The sequence below is a fragment of the Petaurus breviceps genome, unplaced genomic scaffold (assembly GCF_028583685.1).
Source record: "Petaurus breviceps papuanus isolate PSGF00001 unplaced genomic scaffold, PetGlider_PUasm1.0 90205, whole genome shotgun sequence".
Lineage (NCBI taxonomy): Eukaryota > Metazoa > Chordata > Mammalia > Diprotodontia > Petauridae > Petaurus > Petaurus breviceps.
The window spans coordinates 1,080,537-1,105,405 of NW_027187196.1; the positions used below are offsets into that span (position 1 = coordinate 1,080,537).

The following is a 24,869-nucleotide window of genomic DNA, read 5'->3' on the forward strand; positions in this document are numbered from 1 at the left end:
CTGATACAGCACTTTGGGATCTCATTTGAACCTCACTAGGAAGTAGGTGCTTTTATCATCCCCACTTTCCGGATGAGGAAACTGAAACTCAGATGCGGTGAAGGGACTTGGCCAGGGACTCTCACCTAATGTCTGCAGTAGAATTTGGACGTCTAGTTCCTGGACTCCAAGGCCAGCACCTCATCTCACAGTGCTACAGTTGAGTGTACACTCCTTGACAGCAGGTGTTTTTGTTGCTGAACCTTGGTATCCCTAGTGCTTCGCACATCATCACTTCTGTCGTTGCCAGAGGTGTGTCAATGCCGAGTGCTTCTGTAGCCTGTGCTGCTCCCGAGATGCCCCTTGAGTGATAGCCCAAATGAAGCGATCCATGGGGAGTATGCCACTGCCTCAGTGTCAGCTGGGTTTGAGTGGTATAACTAACCTCTGGTAATGTTAGGCCAGGGTCTTTACAACATTCCAAACCGTTATTCAGAAATCCGCATTTGAGCCCCACACTTCAGTGGTTTCTTCTCTTTCTATCAGATTTTTCACTGCCCTCATTAGCATAGATTTTGGAAAAAGGAAGAAATCCAGGTTGCTTCTTCAGCCTGGCTTCCTGGAATGAAGTGGCGAAAGACACATTTCTACCCCTCTCCCCCACTGATTTTATTAGCTTCTTGAAATTGATTCTGGATGCCTTTCATTTGCCATTGGACTCAAGGCAGAAGCAAAATGATGCTGCCCCATGTATGTCTAGCTCCCTTATCCTGTTATTGCTATAAGCAAAAAGAACATGTAAAACATTTCAAGACAGATGGCAAGCAGGCTGTGTGTCCTCTCGTTCCATTTTAGTGGGCACAGGGTTCAACAGAGAGTTAGAAATTGTGGGTTCACTGCCCATCGGGGATGCCAAAGTGGTTATCTTGTTATTTGCTCTGGAAGGGTAGTGCAAAGTTAATATTGATGTGGCCAGAGGAAAACCTGTAAGTCGTTATCTTGGGGGAGATAATGTGAACTCAGCAGTATCACCGCCTTGATCTTTGTTTAAAGTCTTATAAAACTAGATTGCAGCTTGATTGACAGCCCTGTCAGAGAGTGAATGAAGACTGACACTATAATATTGAAAATGCAACGTTTACAAAACCAGCAGCCCAAGTTTTCTCATGACATTGCTGCTTTTGTGGAAGAGCCACGATTCACATTATTTGGATCAAAATGTCCATCTTGCTCAATAGCACCAAAAGTGATGGGTCTGTCTGGGCACCCAGAAGCCCACTGACCTACTTCTGTACGTGTGCCAGATGCTCTGCCTCTATGTCCCACATCTAAGTTGTGAGGCTATATGTTTCAGAATGATTGGGAGCAATGAATTCGATTAGGTAGGACCAAAGAAGGGAACTTTAGAAATCAGCCAGTCAAAAGCACTCTTTTTACACATGAGGAAACTGAGGTACAGAGAAGTGAAATGATTTGTCCACAGTCAAACAGTCAGCAAATGGCAGGACTAGGTATCAAAACCATATTGTCCAGCTCCAAAGTCAGCCCCCTTTCCCTTGGACTATTCTGTCTCTCAGCTTGGTGGAATGTTTTTTTTTTATTTTCATTGTCCTCAATTGTGTTTTTCAACACAATTCCAGGAGAGAGTAAGTGCCCATGACTTTCAGAAATGCCATCTCTACCCCTAGGAACCTCTAGCTTCCTTGGAGGCCACCTTTTACACACATGAAGTCTTTCCCGATCCCCCACCCCCAGCTATCTTCTGTTTATTTGGATATACCTGGGATACATACGGAATGGAATCTTGATGTATATAAATAGAAAGATGGATAGACAGATAGCTATACACATATTCTATGGGTAGGGGAAGGATACATTTTATTTTTCATATGTATTGTATATATATACTCATACATATATGTGCATGTATATGTAAAATATATATACATACATATCCATATGTATGTCATATCTTTTGATTTCATTTTTGCCTCATAGGCTCAGTTCATGTGAAGCTTATATACATGTCATGTCTTTCCTGATCTCCCAGCACAGTGTTGGTTATTGGGCATTTGGGGGTTGTGATTATCATAGATTTACAGATTTAGAGGGGAAGCAATCTTGGAGACCATTAAGTCACACCATCATTTTACAAATGCAGAAATTGAGAAACAGAGAGGTTAAGGGACTTGCCCAGGGTAATACAGGAAGTAAATGTCTCAGGGTCTTTCTGACTGCAAGGCCAACTCTCAGTCTGCTTTACCACTGCCCTTAATTATCTATTTATAAATATGACGGTGACATGGCCAAGGCAGTAATCTTCTTTTCAGTTTGCTTTTCTTCTTGATTCTTCAGAGCAGTGGGGACAAGCCAGGAGGTTGTTTTGCGTGGCTAATGCTCTTCAATCAGAACACACTTGGTCTTTGTCTTTTATGAGCATCTAACTGTACTTCCGTTTATCATTTTCTTTCCTAAAAGTCAAGCTGTTGTGATGTCCTCCGTTCATCAGCATTGTACAGCAACTGTATATTAGGTGTTTAGAAACTCATTGTTTCTTTTCAGACCACTTCTTTTTCCAAGATGAATCTCTTACTAGTTAAAAATGAGTAAAAACTCTACTTTTTTCAATACCCCCAGGGTTCACATCTCAAAATTAAAATAATTCCCGTGTAAACACAGTAACTGTAAAATCTCCATGGTGTCTTGAACTAAAGGCACTTTCTTACAGAGAGATAAGTCCCTATGCTCCTTTTACAGACACAAGCCTTCATTTGTGGTTTCCTTTCATCTGCTGAAATAATTACTTTTCTTTTTCTGCCTTCAGTAGTTCGTTCTGGTCATTAACATTTCTGTAAAATTAAGTTTGAAAGGTGCTTTTAATGTTCAGATCTAATGCAGTGCACATTTGGCTATTAAAACCAACCTACTTAAGGCTAAACTAATGTTGAAGACTGCAGGCTATCCAGAGCTGTCACTGCCCAGTTTCTTGGTGCTGCTGGCAGTGTGCATATTACTTACTGTTCTTTGGGGGAGGGGGGTTATTCCATCAATAAAGGTCCCCTGCGATACTTCTAAGCACCTAGGCTTCAGTCCTTAACATTGTGCCTTGCCACAAATGTACCAAACCCAGCATTTTACTGGAAATGCATAGAGAAGCTAACGGGTAGTATTGGGGATCCTGGTTATAAAGCCCAGGCCAAGGAAGGATCATCCTTTGGCCACAAGTAAGGCTCAGCTCATTATCGTTCCTTGGAACAGAAGTGCCCCAAGTGTACAAGGCAATGTCCTGTGAGCCCAGTCTCAAGGCCATCCAGAGAAGGAAGACTGGTCCTTAACACCAGTGTCCTTGGGGCCTCATCTTCTTTATAGATGTTTCTTTTTAAGAATTCAGGTTCTCTGAAGAATGTGGACAATGAAGCTAACTTAGAGCTCTCTGCCATCTTTCAGTTCTGTTATTCAATCAAGAGCTATTTGATGATTCCCAGTCACTGTGGGGAGGAAAAAGACGCTTAAGACAGGGAGCCTGGCCTCAAGATGCTTACAGCCAAGTGTGGGCGCCAAGACAAACAGGTGAATAGTCCGATAAGAACAATAAGAGATTTCAATAATGCAGTATATGAAATGATAACGAGTTTGTTCCTATGTTCCATAAGCATAGCTATCATTTCCTCCCAAAATACATTTAATAATTCAGAACTACAATATGAAACAACCATAATGTCTGAATTGGAGGACACCACATTGGCCATACCGTACTCCCAAAGAGGTTTCTCCAGCCTTTACTTCAAGCTGCCCACTGAGGGGGGACTCGTTTTTTTTTTTCCTAAGACAGCACTCTATTTCCATTTGGGATAGCTCGTATTAATTGGAAAAATCATGTGATAGGCAAAAGTGAGCCCAGTGCTCAAGTTACATTCTGATGGTTATAGAATTTTACTACATTTTAAAGAATTGGGAACTACAGAGAAAAGAATCTCTGATACTCTCTAAAATTCTCACTCACCCATCAGTGAAGACATTCTGATGCTTGTACCATCTGTGTATGCTTTGAGAAACTAGGGCCCAAAGCATGGACTGGTTCAAGATCCGGCTATAAGGAAATGGGATTGATTGTTAACACTGGTCTCCATACCTTTTAGTTAAATCTACTGATTTGTATTGCTTCCAATTCAGTCTTCCTAAGGGTTCCTTTCCAGTTCTAAATCCATAATCCGATGAGCCAATCCCACAAGCATTTCTTTTTTATAGTATTCTTTTTTTTTTCTTTTTTTAGAGGTGCAGTTGGGGTTAAGTGATTTGCCCAATGTCACATGTCTAGTAAGTGTTAAGTGTCTGAGGTCAAATTTGAACTCAGGGCCTCCTGACTCCAGGGTTGGTGCTCTATTCACTGTGCCACCTAGCCTCCCCCTCCCCTTAATTTCTTAAGGATTATGTGGGAGGCACCATGTCAGTGCTAAGGATGTCAAGTCAAAAATGAAAATCTCTGTCCCCGAGGACCTTAACATTTTTACATGAAAGAGTTAGAGACGTTAAGTTTGACGATCGAGGGCAGCATAGTTCAGTGCAAAGAGCACTGGATTGGGGGACAGAAGAGCTGGGTTCAAACTCTGGTTCTGCCATTGAAGATGCTTGTCAACTTGGACAAGTCCCTTTACCTCTCTGGGTCTCAGCTGCCCCATCTCTGATGCTATGAAACACGTTATAAAGTGGGATCTTTGCACCAGGGAGCAGCTTAGAGTCACATACAACATTGCCCATTCAGAATTGGGCCATTGTTCATCGTCCATCCACAGTGCCTGCCCCTAATAGTTGGAGGAAACTGATAGATTGGCCAATAAAATAAAAACTGTACCAGAGGCACTTTTCATCCTTTTAGTTTTTCCTGTATAGATTGTTAAACCAATCTTTTATAAATAATCAATCTGTAAAATAAGGGGTTGGAAGAGGTGTACTTGAAGGTGTCTGCTAGCTCTAAATTTGAGATCCTGTTCACTTATGGGTTCTCCTGACAGGAAAACCTCTCCCTATAAAGTAGGAGGGGGAAAAGAAACCTCAAGTGGCTCCTTCTCTCTGATCGACCTCTATTTATCCATTCTGAGGAAAGGGCAGAAGAGAAAAGGAGGCAGTAAAAGGGTCACTCAAACATTTGAGAATGGATATGAATCTACTAAGAAAAGCACAAGAATTTGGTTTCTTTTCACTTTTCCCAACCTAAAGTAAAGGGCAGTAAAGTCACCAGAATCAAAAGAGCAATAGTCCTTCCATCCATCTGCCCTGGACAGATCATATCTGGACTATTGTCTTCAGTTTGGGGTGCACTGCTTAGAAAGGACATCAGTAATCTGGGTAGTGGCCAGGTCAGCACACCGAGGATGGTAAAGGGCCTTGGGCCAATGCCATTTGAAGAAATCTGAGAAATGAGTACAAGAGAAGGCTCTAAGGTGGCACTGTCTCTGGGTATCTGAAGGGCTGTCCCCTGGAAGAGGCACCAGAAAGCAGAACAAGGAACAAAGAATCAAATTTGGTCTGATGTCAGGAACAAAACAACTGCTTAACAATCAGAGCTGGGCCACAGTGGGAAGTGACGCAGACCTATCATTGGAGGTCTTCTGGGAGGAGCTGGCCACTCCTTGTTGGGTTTGTTGTAGTGGAGATTCCTTTTGGGGCTGGGTTGGACTAGATGGTAAGGAAGAATCATTTCAGTTCTAAATTTCTGCAATCTGAGTACGCGAGTATGGATGGTGAATTGGAAAGAAACAAGCTGCTGTCCATTAAGAGGTGAGTGCTTGGTAATGATGATATCACAGCTGATCCATCTGCAGCCTCCAGGGACTGAGACACCAGCAGTCAACCCTGGGGTCACGCTTATCATCATGACTGTGGAGGGAGCCAAACTAATTACTATAAGTGGATGGAGGCAGCATGTCCAAATTGGTCTGACTAAAATTCCTACAGACTTTGAGATCATTTTTTTAAACAACCCTTATAAATGCCCCCTCCCCGCAACAGTCTTGGTTAATTATTTAGAGGTCAGTTATAAATAGTCCTAATTGAGGTTTTTCTGTTAATTCTGGAGCTGGTTCCATAACAAGCTGCCATTGTTGAATACAGAGTTAGGGGGCTTTTGTCTTTGCTTTTTGTTTTGACATAGAGAAAGAGCCATGAACACATGTACAGCAAATGTAGCAAACAATCCTTTCCTTCAAAAATGGTTTTCTTTCATTTTGTGGGTTTTTAATGAGGCTCAAGGTGGGGGTGGGGAACCCCCTGCAAATAACATCACCCAGTCTAACACTAGTGAATAAGTGTCTTTAAAGGTGTTTAAAAGAATATGAATCTTACCCTCTGACATTTGTGAGCAGAAACACAATAATCAGTTACACGGTCAGCGCCTATTTTAAAAAAGCAAAATAAATATGGTGAGGACAGCTGTTTTGTTGCAGAGTTCGTCATTGTCACAGAGCGTGCTACTGCTATTTGGGGCCCTACTCAGTGGAATTGAATTTGCTTTGTGGGCTTCTGAACAATTGTTGGACTGGAGTGATGCACACAACATTATTTGTAATGATAGCATCTGCTTCATGGTGATATCTTTTATTTTGATTGATAGTGCCCCTACTTCAGCCTAATGAGGATTTCCCCCACTGCCACTTAACAGAGATCTTCTTCTTACCAATGTGTAGATCACATAAAAAAAAAAAGTAAAACATCTTAAAAAATATCAGAAAGAAAGGAAATGTGCTGTATTTCTTAGCCTTTGCCTGACACTAGAAAAGACACTGGGCACTAAAAGATATGTTTTTCATCCATAATCCTATCTATATCAATATTTTTTATGTCCCTTTCCCCCACTAAGATGTGAAACTGAGAAAGTTGGAACTCTAAAGAAGTCTCCAGAATATCACAGGAACAATTTTTTCCTAGCTGAGGAAGGATTTGCCTATAAGGGACATCTGGTTCCTTTTCCTGCTTTTACATCAGAGCAGCTTTTTATACAAGGAAGTTGTATATCAAAGTGCCCAGAGGTCTTTCCCCAAAGATCTCCTAACTAAATCAGTGGAACACCACAGTGGAAATCAACCCCAAATGGAATGTTCAGTTGCCCTACACTCCATTCTTTGCCTCTGCATGGATCTATGGCCTTTCTTTCATTCCACAACAATGCCTGCCTGGCCAACCTATCCAAATCTTATCTGTAACTGTCATTTTAGCTGTTTGTGAAACAAGAATGACATTTTGGGGGCAAATCATTCACTCTGAGAGGGTCTCCATGCTTGCTGATATAAAAGGATGCCGCCTCTCATTGAGGTTGTTTGCGATTCCTTATAAAAAAAAGAGAAAAATCACCTTAGCATAGCACTGCCTTCGAAGGTAAACTTTACATTGGTGGCGAGTGCGCAGGCTCAACGGCGGGTTGGGTCTTTAGGGGCTGACTGGCTATTTGATTTGTGTTCTGTTTATACTCATATTCCAGATACATTTGTGTTCACTTCGCTTGTGGCAACCTTTTGAAAACCTTTGAAGCTCAAAAGGTGACACAGAGCATCAATAAATTTAAAAAATTTACAAAAACAATAGATGAAGTGGGATTTCAAATTAGAAAACTGAGCCCTGCCTTGTAACAATCTTCAGCTAAACCGTTAAGTTGCATCGTGTTAATTCACGGTGTATAAAGACCAGGCTAACGTGCGTTCAGCCCTAGATTGCAGCACTCAGCTGGAGTCTAGCCTGGCATCTTCCAAATTAGTCTGGACAAGGAATAAAAGATTGCATCTGAGCAACACTGGAGGGAGACAAGGAGACAAAAGGCAGTGAAACACAGTCAGCAAAGGATGAACATTTATTTCCACATCTAAAGAATATTGCTGGGGGGGGGGTCATCAAGTATTTTTTTTCCCTAAGGTACCCAGAACAGATGTGTCAGCTCTTTTCCTAAACTGGGGGGGGGGGGAGTTTGAAAAAGAAAGGGCAGAATGAACAACATTAGAATCTTGCCCCTTACAACTCAGTTCCAGGGAGGGCCTCTTCATACTCGGCCTCCCTGATTTGAATTCACACGTGTAACAGTAGAATTTTTCGTAGCAATTGGGTTTCACCTGCACCTCGGCAAGGGTCTTTAAGGACTCTGAATGTGATGAGCCTGGTTCTGATGACATTTAGCAAGGCTTTAGGCCATTTTCTGGCCATCGTTGCTTGTGTCACATCTATTACTAGTACTATTAGCCCCTTACAGTTGAGAGTTGAGCAAACTGAGGCCTGGAGAGGTGTGATGATGACACAAGTCTGGGATCTAGCCATGCCTCTCCCATAGGCCTCTTTGTCTGTGGACACCAGACTAGCCAGGCAGGAAGAAAAATGGCAGTTCCTGGGAACGCTTTGCTTGCTTTGTTTCCCTCAGAATTAATACACTTCCCACTGAACTGACAAACAGATTAAGTGAAATTGGTCAAAATAGGTGTGAATGTGTGTGGGGGAAAGGTCTTTTTGGTGGGTGAAGTGTAACCCAGTCTAGGTTTAGAAATTGAAATGTGTTCACTGATCCAAAGAGAGAGCGAGGTATCATAATATTTATGGAATATAATTGAAAAATTCAGTATTAAAAATTGTAAATGAGATTTTAATTCGCGAATAGCTCTGGGTTAACATATAAATATCAAATATTGATGTTCAAGGTTTAACAAAAAGCCATTTAAATCGTAAACTCTGAAAGCACAAGCTGTGACTGCCAGCTCACTGCAGCAGCAGCGTTTAGCTCTTGACTATGTACACATAGTGACTGTTATTTGGCATAAGGGAAAAAGGAGATTGGATTGGGATAGTCCTTCAGAGTCCCATTCATATACTTATCTTCCTTAACTTTTAAGACAGGGACACAGTCTACTAAGTTCTGCTCTAACCATAGGCCAAATGAGGGATCATGGGAAAATTCCAAGGGGGTCACAGAGCTACAAGGTTGTAGGCCAACTTGCCTTGTGTGGAACTGTGGAAGAAATCAAGTAGTACATAACCCTCACCTTCAAGGAGCTTAAAAGATCATTGAGGTGACATTCCATAAACAGGTGAAAAGTTAATTAACAAGATGGGATTGAAAAGCTAGTTCAGTAAACAAAAGAAAAGAGGTCAAGGCGTAGCTAACTGGATGAGACAGACAAAAATGACGCAAGAGTTCAGAGGGGGAGGTTTCTTCAGAGTCAAGTTAGGCTTGGCTGAACTGGGCATTGAAAGAAGGGTAGGTTTTGTTTTTTTTAGAAGGGTAGGTTTTTGATAGAAAAGATAGAGAAGAATAAAGGGAGGCCATTCTTAGCAGATGGAATGGCAGGAGCAAAACCTCAAAGGTAGAGAATCTCCAAGAATGTTAAGGAAGCAGTCAGTAGACTACTTTATATCCTTGTAGAAGAGGAGCTGAAGATTGGAAAGGTGTGTTGGAACAAAGAAGAGATCATCTGAAATGTCAGGTTAAGGAGGATGGACTCTAGACACTAGTTTGAAAGGCTTTTGTGGAAGGGAGTCATCGAATTAAAACTGTGTTGAAGGAAGATGAATTTCATGGCTAAATATTGGAGTTGTTTGGGCTGGAGATGGGGGTGGGGGGACACGGTAGTAGCTTCCTAGAATTTAAAAGACTGTTCCTTGGAAGGAAGAATTAGACCAGTTCTGCTTGGCCCCAGAGGGCAGAACTAGAAGCCAGGAGCATTTGGGTTCCATGAAAGTAGCAACATCCAGTTGTGGATGGAGTGGTGGAGCCAAGACAGGTAGAGTAGAAACAGGGACCTGCTTGAGTTCTCCCTGCAAACCTCTCAAAATGCCTGTTAAAAATGACTCTAAACAAATTCTAGAGCAGCAGAAGCCACAAAATGACAGAGTGAAACATTCAGATAGCCAGCCCAAGACAGTCTGGAAGGTCCACAGGAAGGGTCTATCGCACCGGGCTTGGAGTGGAATGCAGCCCAGCATGGCCCATGCCGTGACATTTGGGACTAGAACAGGCCTCAGAGGGCTGAATCATTGGCAGCTGTTGCACTTTACAGACTTCTCAACCCACAGATGCCAAAGACAGCTTCAGAGTAGAAACATTCAACAGTCAGAGTGATCTGGAAGTAGAATGCACTACTTAGGTTGGGAGCTCCCATTTCTTGGAGGTCTTTGAGCAGGGGTGGGGAACCTGGAGCCTCGAGGTCACATGTGGCCCTCTAGGTCCTCGAGTGCAGCCCTTTGACTGAATCCAAACTTCATAGAACAAATCTCCTTAATACAAAGATTTCTTCTGTCGAACTTGGATGCAGTCAAAAGGCTACACTTGAGGACCTGGAGGGCCACATGTGGCCTTGAGGCCAGCTGAAGGTTCCGCACCCCTATCTTTGAGCAAAGGCTCAGTTGACCACTTCTTGGATATGATACAGAGGGGTCTCTTGTTCAGATATGCTGGATTGGATGACCTTAGAGGCCCCTCACAGTTATGGGCTGCTGTGATTCTATGGCAGTATACAGGACAGATAAGGAGGACCAGGAGACTGGAGGCCTTGCCCAGGGGTGGAGCATGTCCTAAGAAGGAGCAGGTAAAAAATTGTATTTTCCTGGAATCTTGAAATTTTCATCATGAGGGCTTTAAATTGACAAAGTGGAAGTGGAAGAGAGAAAATGGCATGCACACATGTGCACATACATCTAGACACATACATATATACCCACATACTAAGTCTAGTTTCAATGGAGGATACCAGTTTAGGGAGAAAGCAGTCGTAAGGCAGAAGATGAAATCCAAGAAATGGACTAGCAGTCAATTCCATGGCCTTATGTAGCAACACATAAAACTACCATATGAGCTAAGAATTGCCAGATGAACCCGAGATCCTATGTCAGGAATGATCACTCGACCTTGTAGGTCTGGCAGAGAAATGGCATCGGAATCCATGAGCAGAATATGGCTGTGGAAAGGCACATCTTCTTCAAAAGGAACAAAACACATAAAAGGGAGGGAGCACTGCAGAGGAGCTTGGTGTATTAAGAAGAAATACGGTGTTCCTGGGAGGACACGCTGGGGCCAGCAGCGCAGTAGGGAGCCGACTGGCTAGATCGTCATTGGAAGGACCCTGTGCCACACAGGGAATCCCTGGCACAGTGTGGACTCCTTGAGGGAGTTTTGGCCTTTCTTTGTATCTCCAGGACTTAGCCTAGTGTCTGGTGCATGAGTGGTACACCCTTAAGAAGTATGGGATGATTTGTTGACTTGATGATAAAGATTTGGTCAGGTTAGCACTTACTTGAATCTGGGCATATACTCTATGTTGAAATTTTCTGTGAAGGACTCTAGACATCCATACAAGAAATGGCAAGATTTTTAAAATCCGTGCTAGCATTGATAATGCACCTTCCATTTCCATTTGGGAAAGGCCTCTAGTCTTGATTTGGGATTGCAATATTCTTCCGTATAGCTCAGTAAACCTGCTGGGGCAATGATCTTGTTCTCTGGGAATGATCTCTAATTTGAAAAGGAAATTCAAAGGTGAACTTTAGCTTTGGAAGAGAGGAACATTTCATCTCTTCAGATCAGCAGTAAGCAGGTACTGTGGGAAGGCTGCTTTTAAAAGGCTCCTCGGATGTTTACAGCAACATTTTTTGGGGGGGGTGGCAGTGATTGAATTTTTCGAAGTACTAAAATACCATGGAGAAATATGTTTCCTACACCTTTTATGGCTCCCTGGGTGCATTCTCTAAAAACCTTCTATCTGCTTGGACACAAACACTCCGTTGCAAAAAGATATCTTACCATATGAGCAGGTTATAGTGTTTTGCGAGGCCGTGCTCTCAGCACCAGCGGGAATGGCAGTATCCTGACAGTAATGCTGCATTAAGGACACTCTTTCTTTAAAGTCAGCCTGAGTAATTTGTTCTTGACTATTATACACCTCTGTTTTATGAAGGCTATTTTACATCTGCAGAGATTAATCCCTCTGTTGTTTTTTTTTGCTATTTGGCCTTAATGGATGACGTGGGATATATTTATACTGTCTCAGCAAGGGAGGAGATCATAGTCCAACTGTCCTTTATAACTGATTTTCTTCAGTTGTCAAATAAACAAAGAATAATTACCAAGCCCCAGCAAACCGAAGCCCTATGTGCTCCCCCTGTCTTTGGCGGGATTGAGAGCTTTTACTTGCTCTGAGGGTTCCAGGTTGGAATTTTGCCTTAAGTATCAAGTAGACAAAATGACCTCCCATAAATCACTGTACTCTTCTTGTTCGGCTGTGGGGACTACACATGCAAAGCCAGAAGAGATCTCATAGGTCAGCTCAACCATAACTTTACAAATGTAGAGAGAAAAGGGACTTACCCAGTGTCATATAGACGGACAGTGTCCTCTGATTTGAAATATGTTGCTGCTCTTTCCATTGTGCCACACAGCCTGGTCTTTCCCGAAGAGGAAGGAGGACCAAGGTGCATCTGAGGATCCCTTTAAGCCGAGTAACTTATCCTTCTTCTACTTGTTGATTATGGTTACAGGGAAGACAGCCATCCAAGGCCAGAAGGTGAATCTGAATGTTTGCAAAAAAGCCTCCAAGTTCAGGCAGCCCCATAAGGATAGATACCAAAGAGGAAATGAATAATGAAGGGAAGTAAGGAAAGGGAGTAGCGGGGCGGCTAGGTGGCACAGTGAATACAGCATCGGCCCTGGAGTCAGGAGGACCTGAGTTCAAATCCAGCCTCAGACACTTAACACAAAACTAGCTGTGTGACCTTGGGCAAGTCACTTAACCCCAATTGCCCTACCTTCTTTCTCCAAAAGGCAAAAAAATAACAAATTAAAATTTAAAAAAAGGAGTAGGAAAGGTTATTTCCAGCCAGTTATTAGGAGATTTATGAAACAAACAAACAAATAACCCTAAAAGAGGAGGGACCAGGACATATACTCAAAAAAGAGACTAAATGTTAGCCAAGTGGGACCGTGGGAAATGCAGGACTGTGTTACATAAGGATGGAATCCAACTGTACCTGAAACCAGTTGGCTATCGCTGGCCACTCATTCATAGAATCGCTGTGCACAGTGGACAACAAGCTGGCCTTGCAGTCAGGGTGCCTAATGGCTGGGGGATGCTGGGCAAAGCCTTTACCCTTCCAATGACCCAGGCAGCACTTGAAGACCATACGTTGCAGAGCAGATGTCTTTTTCCATTGGCAAAGGGAATTTCCTCACTGAATGTGTAATCACAGGTGTGTTTGGAAAAAAAGTCTATGTATCTCCACACATAAGTGTGCATATATAGTGATGCACACACATATGTGTGTGTGTGAGAGAGAGAGGGGGGGAGAGGGGAGAGAGAGAGGGGAGGGAGGGAGAGGGGAGATATGAGAGAGAGACAGAGAGAGAGAGAGAGAAGGATCTGGTTAGTCATGTTTTTAATAACTTAATTTTACCTCCAGTACCACAGAATTAATTTGATATTATTGCTATTAAGTTGTTTTCAGTCATGTCTGATTCTTCATGACCCTATTTGGGGTTTTCTTGGCAGAGACACTGGAATGGTTTGCCATTTCCTTCTCCAGCTCATTTTACAGATGAGGAAATGGAGGTAAATAGGGTGAAGTGACTTGCCCAGGGTCACAGAGGAAGAATCTGAGGCCAGATTTGAACTCAGAAAGATGAGTCTTCCTGATTCTAGGCCCAGAACACTATCCACTATGCCACATAGGTGCACCCTACTTGATATGATCATGGTAAAATAAAGTTACCAAATATCTTTAAGTAGTTGGTGCATGTCTGCCTTCCATAACAATGATTCTAAAAGCCATCTTTCATTGGATTGTCTCATTCATGGGCTCTTCTGTAGGGAGGCAGCATGCCAGAGTGGCTGGAGCCAAAGAGACCTGGGTTCAGATCATGCCTCTGACACATTCTGACTTCTGCTATGAGTCATAGCAGATAGGAGGGCAGCTGTAGAGTGCCCAAGTATCGAGTTCAAGTCTTACCCCGGACACTTATTAGCTGAGTGACTTTGGGCAAGTCACTTGGCTTCTCAAAGCCTCTGATAACTCTCCACCTCAGCAGAGGGAGTGCCCACCTGGGAATGCCCCATACTGATAAAGTCATAAATCCGAATCCCTGCCCCTTCCCTTCACAAGAGGACAATAAAGTTGAGTAAGAGCTTGACTGACCAGAACCAAAATGACTGAAAACTTTTGGAGCCCCAGCTTCCAGCAACACATTGATATGTGTTTTTTTTTGTTTGTTCTCCTGCATTCCATGTTTTAGAGAGATAAGTGACAGCTTAAGTGCAGGGTTTGTTCTGAAAATCCCTGTTCAGGGTATGTCTTGAGGTCTCTCCATCCCGTTCAGCCTAGGCCACAATTGTCCATTCCCCAAGGGATCAGTACTGCTCATGTTGGTGTCCTCGGAGCCTGCTATCTAATACAAGAAGGTTTGGGAAGCATTGCCATCCAAAGGGCTTTCTCATAAAGCCAGCATTCTGGAAGGCAGCCCCAGAGCCTCCCTGGGAAAGGCTTATCCTTTGTGTGACAGGGCAGTGCACACCTGGGTGCTCAATAATTCTCTTTGACAAAAATCATGAGGTTTGAGATAAATATTAAATGAGAAGAGTTTAAATGAAACGAGAAGAGCAGAGGAGACTAGCGAGGAAAGATGATGAGAAAGAATCAGTTTTGAGCATGAAATAGAAATGGTGTGTGAACGCGTACTGGCCTTGGTGGCTCCCCCTGGCTTGGAGCTTGGAAAGTTTTTGTTGCACACAAAGTAAGCTTGCTTGCCAGATGGCAATAGACAGCATCTAAAAATAACCTTGGTGCATGTGGTGAGGGTTGTGGGATTGAACACTGCTCATAGATGCCTACTTCCTTAATAAAGCTTCAGCCAGTTTCAGGGGGAGAAGTACCAACCTGATGGTATTCATGTTGCAGAGACAAGACAGCGTACATAATTCTATGTGCTGATTTATTCCCAGAATCCCCATTCTAGAGCGAGAGGAACAAACCTCAAGCTCCTTATTTTACAGATGAGAAAAGTGAGGACTAAGCTGGAGAAGAGACTTGCCCAAGGTCACACAGGTAGTAAGGGACAAATCAAGATTTGCACTAAGGGCCTCCAGCTCCAAAGCCGGGGCTCTGTCCACTGTACCGTGCACCTTCCCACCTGAAAGTCTCTTAAAGAAGACTGCCAAAGAACTCGGTATACCAATTTGAGCTTTTGGGGATTTACAAGGGCACTGCAATGAGGTCTTGCCTGCCAACCACCCTCCCTGGAAGATCTCTTCTCTGCACTCTCATATGACTATCAGGAAAAATAGTCAGGAGGACACAGACTCAGGTCCTGTCCCCAACACACACTAGCTAGTATGACCTTGGGCAGGTCACTTAACCCCAGCTAATTATCCAAAACTATCTAAGCGGAGTTGTGCTAGTCATTCTATGTAATGGTTTTTTTTTTACACCAGGAGTTCCCCACACTAAAGAAAAGTATATATCTGTCCCCTGCCTGCCCCCCCCATCATGTTCTTTGTCTCCCTCCTTCCACTAAATAGCTCCAAGTAATAGCCCCAAAGACAGGCTTTAGCCCTTACTAAATAATTGCTTACAATAAATTTTCCCCTTGCAAAAAGGATCTTGTTTTCCTCTACCTGCACATGTTCACATGTTTCTCTCATGTTTTGCTTTGTTGCCCTGACTAGATGGTATGAAAAGAATTTAAGAGGTTCCATTCTTCAGTGCAAAAATAAATTGATTTTCAGAGAGTGTAGATCAAAACCACAAGGGAGCAGGGTTGGCGCTGTGCGATGTAGAGGGCTCTTTAATTGTATGCTATTTTCTTAAAGCTTCTACATTTTCCTGGTCACCTTTAGATAACAATTAGGGATTGTTTTAGAAATGAGTTTTAAAAAAATTAATTTAAAAAGACTCCTCAAAATGTTATTGTAACATCAAGGAATAGAAATCATCCTTATTTAAAAAATCTCTGGATTAGATCTAGGGTGTGGGATTAATCAATGACTCCCCCCCCCCCAATATTCATCAACTTTCAATTCAGATACGGTAATTAAGAGAAAACCATCTGTGTCTTTAGCGTTGCTACCTGAAGCACAAGGTGAGAGCAGCAAATTTCTGCATCTGATTTGTGCCGGGTAAAGAGGAGTGGGCCCTTGTCCTGATATTAGCAAAGAGGTGCCCACCTCCTGGCAGAGCTCACCTTTCCAGGTGCTGCCACTGAACTGATTACTGGCTCCCTAGTAAGGCCTCCTAACTAGGAGACTTTTTCCAGGCCTCCAAATGCTATCACCTGCAAGAGCCCAATTATTGATGCAGGAGAATATTGCTTGCCTTCATGTGTCCTAGAATAGAGATTCATGTGGCTTTAAGCCTCACTTCCCTGGTTCCTCCATCATCAGATCCAGATATATGCTCATACTATATATCATATCTTCTGAACACTCTCATGTGCTTTTGAACTCTTCCCCTCAGAGGTAACCAAGGCTAGCCAGTCACTAAGAGAAGTCAATCTTAACTTCTTTGTGGTACCTCTTACTGTCCTACACTCTAAATGTTCCCTTTACCCTCTTGGGGCAAGTTAAGCGTTGTGACTTCTCTCTTTGTCTCTCCTTAAGAAATGTAATGATATCGGCACTTCCTGCATTTATCAACCTTTGCTCTCCTTTTCATCAGCCTGAATAGGAGGTCAGGTCCCTGTAAGCAAAGATGGGGCAGAGGGTACTGGGCAGGGAAGGGGTCCAAATGAAACAGGGAGCTTTTCTTCCTAAATCATACTCGTTTGGTGGTAAAGCTAGGTGCCATGTATCACCGAATATAATTATTCATCCCTTGATCAAACACATGGTGATTTTTTTCCCCTAAAATGCAGGTGGACTTTCCTGCTTTTGTGGCTATAGGCAACACAATTTGAATTTGATGATTGAGGGCTTTGTAGGGACTCTCACTGAGTAAAGACCACAGATAAAGAACATGGAGGTGATTAGGCCAAATGGGCACTAAGCCCAAGACACACCTTGGAAACTGATCTTTTGATCTAAATCCTTGCCATGAGCTTATTTTCTTCTGATTAGAATCCCTCTTAAAAGGAAAGTATAGAGGAGCAAATCAGTAATTCAAAGTTCCCTTTCCTTGGGCTTTTATTCCACATTTCAAACAGATTTTGTTTGGCTGTTTTTAAAAGCTGTTTTCCTTTCCTCCATTACAAGTGAAAGGCAGTTGGATGTGTGTCTGGGTGCATATACAGCTACCAGAGCCGTCTCTGATTCATTCTACACCCCTCAGTCACAGAGGGTGTTACACAGAGCAGTGTTACTCAAGCACTCCTAATCCAATACATTGGGAAGGAACAATATATGGCGCCTGAAGTTGTTGTGATATGATATTAACATATAGTGAGTTTTATAAACTTTTATGGCTCCGTTTTCTATAGCTCCCATGTGGTGCTATGTAGCCTTTAGTGGACATTTTTACCAGACTGTAATCTCCATGTCCTGGTATCTCTCACAGCACCTAGCACCAGGCCTCAGAGCAAATGGGTGAGCAATTGGCATGTAGCTGAATGAACGAAATAGAACATCGCTGAAGACGTCCCTCATTGCCCTGCCGAGCTCTCCTTCCCACTTTTGAGCATTTTGTAGAGCCCCCATGTGGCAGGCATCAGTGGCCTCTCAGCTAGACTGTAAACATCCTAATGCCCAGATGCCATGTCCTACATCAGCCCCAACTACCTGGACTGGCGCTGGGACCAAGGTAGACACTAAATAAATGTGGGCGTTGAGGGAAGTGGTTCAGAGGCCAGGCCCACTGTGGGCACATTCATATTAGAAGTGGACAGGTTGTCCCCAGGGAATAGTTTGATCCTCACCTGTACCTTGTGGGAAGAAGGCAGGAGTGTCTTGGGACAGCATAAGGGTGACAGCCAAGGATGGGAGCTACCGGCAGGTAGGCAGTGAAGTGAAGACCTCCAGGAGATACCTTTCCATTGTTGAGTGTAAGGTTAATGAAACATCCAAAGGCAAATGCTTTCAGCCATCTGTATTTCAAATATAACTGAGATAGAAGGCTTTCAGTTGCTTACTGTGGAATACTACAGAAGCTTGGGTAAATGGATGTATTTCCTGCTTCTGGGGGAGTTTTGTTCCTCTTGCAGGGCTGGAGGAGGGAGGAATGTGAATGAGAACCACACCTTGCAAAGTTTACAGCAGCCTGGAGAATAATTTTCAGGGGGAACTTTTCCATTCTGGGTATTTACTGTTTGTTTATTTTTTTTCCCTACAAATATAACTCTTGTCCACTTTTATATCTATTCATCTGGGCCCCCAGCAAGAAATTAAAATAGAGAGACTGTCCTCTAAATGGATTCCCAAGTGCCATTACCAAGTATGGCAGGTTTAACAAAGAGGCTCAATAAAGCAGTCCTCACTTTGCTTCAATAAATGGAGTGGTTGCGTGTCCTTGGCTAGACACTGGCTCTCCTGTCTTTATTTTCTGTTTATTCTGTTGCGCTGTATGTGTGGTAAAGGTTTTAGTGGTGAGATTTGGAGCTATGGCCTTTTATATCAACATGCCCAATCCAAACACCTTTCTCCTTTGACTGCAAAGAGATAACCCTATTTAATCACCAGTCTCTCTGTGTCTGGCACTAGCCTGCTTTTAATTGCTTTGCCAATTGGGGGAGGGAGGTGGTCTGAGCCGAGCTAATACATTACTGCCTAACGGTACACTTCCTCAGAATGTGGACAAGACGTAGGTGCCATTCAGATGTGAAGACCTATTACCAGATTGAAATAGATTTCTAATGCATTTATCATTCATCTTTGCAGGATGTGATTTCAATCAGAAAAAAAAGTGATGAATGGTTTGACAGCTTCCAGCCATAGACGCTAAAACATAATATGCTTCTGCTAGTTTTCAGCTATTCCAGACCTTAACATGCAATGTGACCTTGGTCCACAGACCATGTTTGGGCAGCACAAAAAACTTAATCATAAGAAGTCATAAGTAGAACCCTTCTTCTTTACTGCCCTTTTTCTGGGACTGGGAAATTTATTGCTTGTGGGACAGGTAGGGTATGAACAATGGGCCAAATAGAGTCCAGGGTTATCTCATCTGTGTGAAAACTGCTGCTGAAAATCGATGTGACCTCTGCTACACTGTCATCCCAATTCCCACCCTCTGTGTTCTATTTGTCTTTTGGTAGAAGCTTAGATCTGTATGCTGTCTCTATGTGTCTCTCGTGGGCCAGATTATCAAAATGAATCATTGCCTGCAGACCTCTTAGATTTCTATTTATTTTCCTGGTGTTGACTAGGTCTGATGAAATATGATTCTTTTTGCATTTGATCCTTACTGCAGCAAGCAGCACCTAATTTAGCTGTGTCTATCTCTTTAAAGAAGGGTAATACTATTTTGAAACTTCAATCTACTGTACAGCAACATTACAAACCAGAGACCGTGCGACCTGTCTGCACAGTCAATACCAATTTTCCTTTCGGCCAATTTCATAGCATTACTTTCATCTCCAAATAGGAGAGATTTCTAGCTATTTTCAAGTAGTTAGAGTTTTATTTTATGCACACTGTTTTAGGCATTGCTTTTCTCTCTACCACTGCCCTGTTTTTGGTTGGGTCTTACTCAGCCCCTTCTCACACATATCCCATGCCTGTGTAAAATGCACCATTGCCAGTAATCCATTGATTATCAGAACTCTGCCTTGATAGAAAACATTTCATCAGGAGAATATCCTATTGTCTTGGAATCAGCAGGAAGTCAGTATTCTAAGTTTGTAAATTCTCTTCTTAAATATGGATCTTTGGGATGTCAGACCTGTCCTTTAAGATGTTGAGTTCATTAGTTCAAGGATGGCAGCAGCTCCAGTTATTATTAATATTGGCAAATCATTACAAAGACATTCTATCCACTTAATGCACTCATGTGGTGAAGACCAAATACCTTCTAAACAGAGACTTCAAACAATACAAAGAAAGCACGAAATGGGGCTTGAGTTGTCAGGAAACATTTTTAGAGACACAGAATAGTGGCTGCCTAAGGCATGCCTTAGGAGTGTGTGCATGTGTGTGTGTGTGTGTGTGTGTGTGTGTGTATGTGTGTATGCATTTACAAGATGATTGTATTACAGATGTTAGGATGCTGCATTTTAATTGTGCCCCCAACAGTTCTAATTGATGTGCTGATTCACTCTGGACTAACTTTCCCCCATTGCCCCCAACAAAAGGAAGAAAGAAAAAGAAAAGGAATCACTGAACATGCAGCATTCTAATGGTAGATCTTCAAATGAATATGACCAAGGCAGGTGACAAATGAAACTATGGGGACTGGGAGTGCAACTGCCCTTGGAAACAGATGCAGCAGGAATTTATGGCCAATATGTTAATTTCAAGCTTTACTAAAACAATTGTGGTGAAAGTGCCCCTGGCCTCATGACTTAGCATGGGATTCTCAGGCACTAGGCCACAGACACTCTCATTTTCTGCATACCTGAGAACTACAGAATACACATTCCCTGACCCTCTATGAAATAATCAATTAGCAGTTGATATCCTCTAGGTTCTGGGAACATTAAGATATTAAAGGCCATTTATTGGGAGCAAACACTCCACCATTAGCTCATTTAACTGAAAGTTCCCGCAATGATTTGCCAGTGTTTCCCATCCAAGGACTCCCACAGAGTAACATGATGACTGGGAAATCAATGGGGTTCAAGACTCTCTTCACTACATATGTAGGCTGCTTGGATCTGAAAAATGAGCTTCAACTGAACACCAGATCACTGTTCGAGTACCTAAAGATGCCAGGGATAATGGGATGGAAAAGTCTGCTTTCCAAACCTCATGGAAATTGGTTTGCTTTGGTTCAAGCCTAGCCAGCAGCCTGAAACATGTTCTATCAGAGGCCCTATGAGACTTTACCACCAATCCAACCTGTGCTCATAGAGGCACTGAACTGGAGGGGGCCAGTTCCTCCAACCTGGCCGTATCTTCCCTACCATTTACTTGCAAAGTTGATTTTTTGAACCCAAGCACAAAACTTTTTGTACCTATTATATTTCACTTTATTAACATTGTAGTCTACTGAGATCTTTCTTACGTGCTGATTCTGCCATCTAACATGTTATTTACCCTCCCAGATTTGTTTCATCTCCAAATATGATAAATATGTTGGCAATATTTTTATTGAACATGTTTAAAGAGCGTAAAGGCCAGATCCATGAGGTGCTCTTTAGGGACCTCCTTCAGAGCTGACATTGAAACCATACTGTCTTGCCTATATTTCCTCTCTTTTGTCCACAGAAGCAAAATTGGAACCAAGTAGCCTTGCTTTCTCTCTATCTGGTATTGTTACTGGCATTAGCCCCTTCTGTTCCGAAGCAGTAGGTCCGTCGTCTCTCTTTGATATAACTTTCCTCCATTCCAACTGAAAATGCCTTTTTATTGATTGTCCTTAGTTTTCTAATAGAATTCTAACTGCCTAAAATCACAAGTTATGAGCTTTAGAGGCAGGATTTGAACCTGGGTCTTCTGAGTGCACAGTCAGTGCTCTTGTGCCTGTGCCCCACTCTTCTTCATCTATTTTAACTGCTCACTTTCAGATTTAGCTTGGTGGCCATCTCTTAGCAATTTTCCGTCTCCCTTCATTTTCAGTGTAAAATCCCTTTTATCAGATTTACAAAACAGGAGGCAAACCATCCTACTGTCACTTGTTCCTTATCCTCTCTCCCAGGCCTAGTACCTGTCATTCTCACATTTTAAGAGATGGTCCACAAATCCAAATCCTATTCACAAACCCCATTTTCCTTTCCATTTGTTCACTTTAGCTGGTATCATTTAATCCACATTGGCTATTTAAAAGGAGACAGCCTGGTGCAGTGGAAATTTGAAGTCATGGGACTTAGATTCAGATTCTGACACTTACTGCCTTTGTGGACTTGAGACTAGTCACTCTATTTCTGAGGACTTTCTAAAATGGGAGAGTTGGACTAGAAGAACTTTATGATCCCTTCCAATCTATTTCACATTCTGACTATATTATTCACCTGCTCAAGAAGCTCCAGTGGCTCCCTATTACCTCTAAAATAAAAATCAAAGCCTCTTATTTGGCATCTAAAGCTCTTCCCAATGTGGTTTTGCCTTATATTCTTAGGCTTATCATACATTATGCCCTAACTGGGTGACTTGCTGTTCTCCCACATCCCATGCCATCTCTCTTCTCTCTGCCTTTGCACAGGCTGTCCCCCATGCTTAGAATGGAATACCTTTGCTCATGTTTAGCCCTTAGACTCGTAGCTTCCTTCACAGCTCACTAGAACTGCCCCTTCTTCTCCAAGCCCAACCCTGATCGCAAGTGCTGGCTAGTACCTCCGCCTCAAAATGACTTTGTATTTATCTTTCTGTTTACAGGTTACATCTTTCAGTAGAGTATAAACTTCTCATGGGCAGAGACTCGTTCTTTTTGGGCCTTGGTTTCCCCAGCACAATGCATGGCACCCAGTAGTTGCTTAATAAAAATGTTTATTGAATGACTGAAGGGATGCCCCTCAGACAGGTGGACCTACCGGGTCTTGTGTCTGTGCTACCTTTCTTATATTGGTTACACAGCAGTTTTCTTCAAACAGAACCTACAATGTGCCTGCTTGATAAAGTGCTTTCCCAAGTCCAATGTACCACATTCCATCCAACATAAGACAACAGCCAACTTGGCCTGAATGAGTTTGACTCTAAAGGAGGTCAATTGGCACATTCTGCCTTGGGAGGAAATTGTCAGTGAGGGCCTTGGGACTTAGTATCCTCTCCCTTCTTCTTTTCTTTTTCCTTCAACCCTCTCTCTCACACACACCCCCCATTACTGACCCAAACGCTTCTTATCTGACTTTTCTCTTGAACTGAGACCCCTGTGATTTAGAGAGATTCCCTTTGGAGCACTTTGACTGGGAGAGAAGAGAAATTAAAGGGAAAAGGGCTTATTATAGTTGATATTTTTAGTTCCTAAATGTCTCTGAACCAAAGGTAATTTGGGGACAATATGGGTGCTCAAACTGGCCAAATGTATACTATTTACATGTTCTCTTGTCCCTCTTTAGTGACAATATGCATTCCAGTCACCTTAGTTTCTCATTATTTAAATTCAGTTGAGGAAAAATAGAGGCAGGGGGATTGACTAGATGAATTCTGCCATTTTTTCACAATTGGAACACTTGGGTCCCTTTGGCAAGTGCTAATGAGTGACTGCTTTGATGTTCAGTTCCACTTGTCTCTAAGTGTAATATTATTTGATTTTACAGAAGAGGTGCAGGTTGCCATGCCGATAATGAAACCAGGCCTAGAGAAGGCCCAAATGGCTGGACAAGCCATGCCTGCTGGCTTCTCCTCACCATTCATTTTTGCCGATAGCCTTTCATCTGTGGAAACGCTTCTGACCAACATTCAGGTAATTATTTTGCTAGACAGAAATCAGTGTAACATAATAATTATCAAATGTTAGTTGTCATTCTTTGTGACATTTTAGACAACATTAAAAATATTGAATTTGACTGGTTATTTAATTTACCAAAAATTAACTGTGCAGACTTATTTTTATCATTTAAAACAACAAAGCACACATTTTTACATGAGAGCATTTTATGTAAATTCCTCCCACTTCCAGATTTTTCAGATAAACTGCATTTGACAATAGCCTGTGTGAAGCTGTATTTCCTTCATTTCCAACAATTCCAAGGTTTAGGGCCCAACCTGCTCTTGCCTTTAGGACAGGGAGATGGAAAGCAGCCTTCTAAAACTTTTTGTCCTTTTGTCCCCCTTAACATCAGTATGTGTTACATCAGCACGTACTTCCTGACAAACCCTCAAACGGTATCCATTACAAAATTCATTTCCCCCAAACACCTAAGCAGAACCACCGAATGCAGCAGTGGAGACCGATAAGATAGGTCACTGTCCACTTTCCTGGATACTGATTGTTAATGGAAGGTTTCATTTTGTCACAGTGGTAACATGGGCCATTGTGTTTGACTTGTTACTATTTTGCACACTGTTTAGCTGTGGGTAGTGCCAAGATGTGAAATCTGGGAGATAAAACATCTTTTTGGAGGATCACTTCTTCTTTGATCTACTGGACTCCTTCTAGGCAGTTTGGATCAGCTGAATGATCCCATTTTAAATATACTCTTCCATTTTTCTTTATTATCATGACTTAAAACAAACAAACAAACATGCGCTTCTCTTCCTCCCCCTAACCCCCAGCTCATTCATTGCTGAAAAAGCAGATGGAGTCTGTCCATCGCCAGTGACCATCTCAGACGAGGACGAGAAGGGGCCTTTTGTATGTCCTGGGTGTAGTTTTAGCGGCACGGGGGAGATCGCTGAAACAAAGCCTGGGCTTCATAATTTAGTAGCCAAATGTAAATGAAGGTGAATTTTCCAATCCAAATAATGTCTCTCTTTAGATGGTATTTATTGCAGCTATTTAATCACCTCTGAGGCATCAAGTGGTCAACACAAAGAGATTGAACTTGAAGAATTGTGCTTTTGTTTTTTCCTAGGGCCTTCTGAAAGTGGCCCTTGACAATGCCCGCATCCAGGAGAAGCAGATGCAGCAGGAGAAGAAAGATCTGAGACTGGAGCTCTTCAGAGAGAGGGAGCTGAGAGAGACCCTGGAAAGACAGCTCGCTGTGGAGCTGCAGAGCAGAGGTGAGTCTGGCCATCACTGAGGCAATACAGAGTGAGCTATGGAGGAGAGGCCGAGGCATGAAACACTGAGAGAGAGAAGCTTAGGGCTGAGCCTGTGTCATTTGCAAATACCGGATCCTCAAATGGCTTTTTTGATTCTTGATCTAGTAGATAGCAGGGCCTTGCATTCCAGAAAACCTGAGTTCAGGTGTTACC

General features: G+C 42.6%; 1 protein-coding gene and 1 long non-coding RNA gene across 3 annotated transcripts in view; one reads left to right on the top strand and one right to left on the bottom strand.

The window, feature by feature from the left end:
* DACH2 (dachshund family transcription factor 2) overlaps nt 1–24,869 on the top strand; it is a 138,789-nt gene that overhangs the window by 86,025 nt on the left and 27,895 nt on the right. Inside the window, exons 6-8 of one of the 2 annotated variants that reach the window (XM_069107741.1) lie at nt 3,427–3,549; nt 23,270–23,415; nt 24,527–24,674. In XM_069107741.1, coding sequence (XP_068963842.1) covers nt 3,427–3,549; nt 23,270–23,415; nt 24,527–24,674 — 417 coding nt within the window. The remainder of the gene's footprint in view (nt 1–3,426; nt 3,550–23,269; nt 23,416–24,526; nt 24,675–24,869) is intronic. The other variant, XM_069107742.1, reaches the window with a different exon arrangement.
* Nucleotides 1,690–24,869, bottom strand: part of LOC138176827 (uncharacterized) — a 231,994-nt gene continuing 208,814 nt past the window's right edge. The window contains exons 3-5 of the long non-coding RNA XR_011172393.1: nt 6,322–6,371; nt 3,983–4,069; nt 1,690–2,828 (exon numbers count right to left, since the gene is read on the bottom strand). This is a non-coding gene — a long non-coding RNA (uncharacterized lncRNA). The remainder of the gene's footprint in view (nt 2,829–3,982; nt 4,070–6,321; nt 6,372–24,869) is intronic.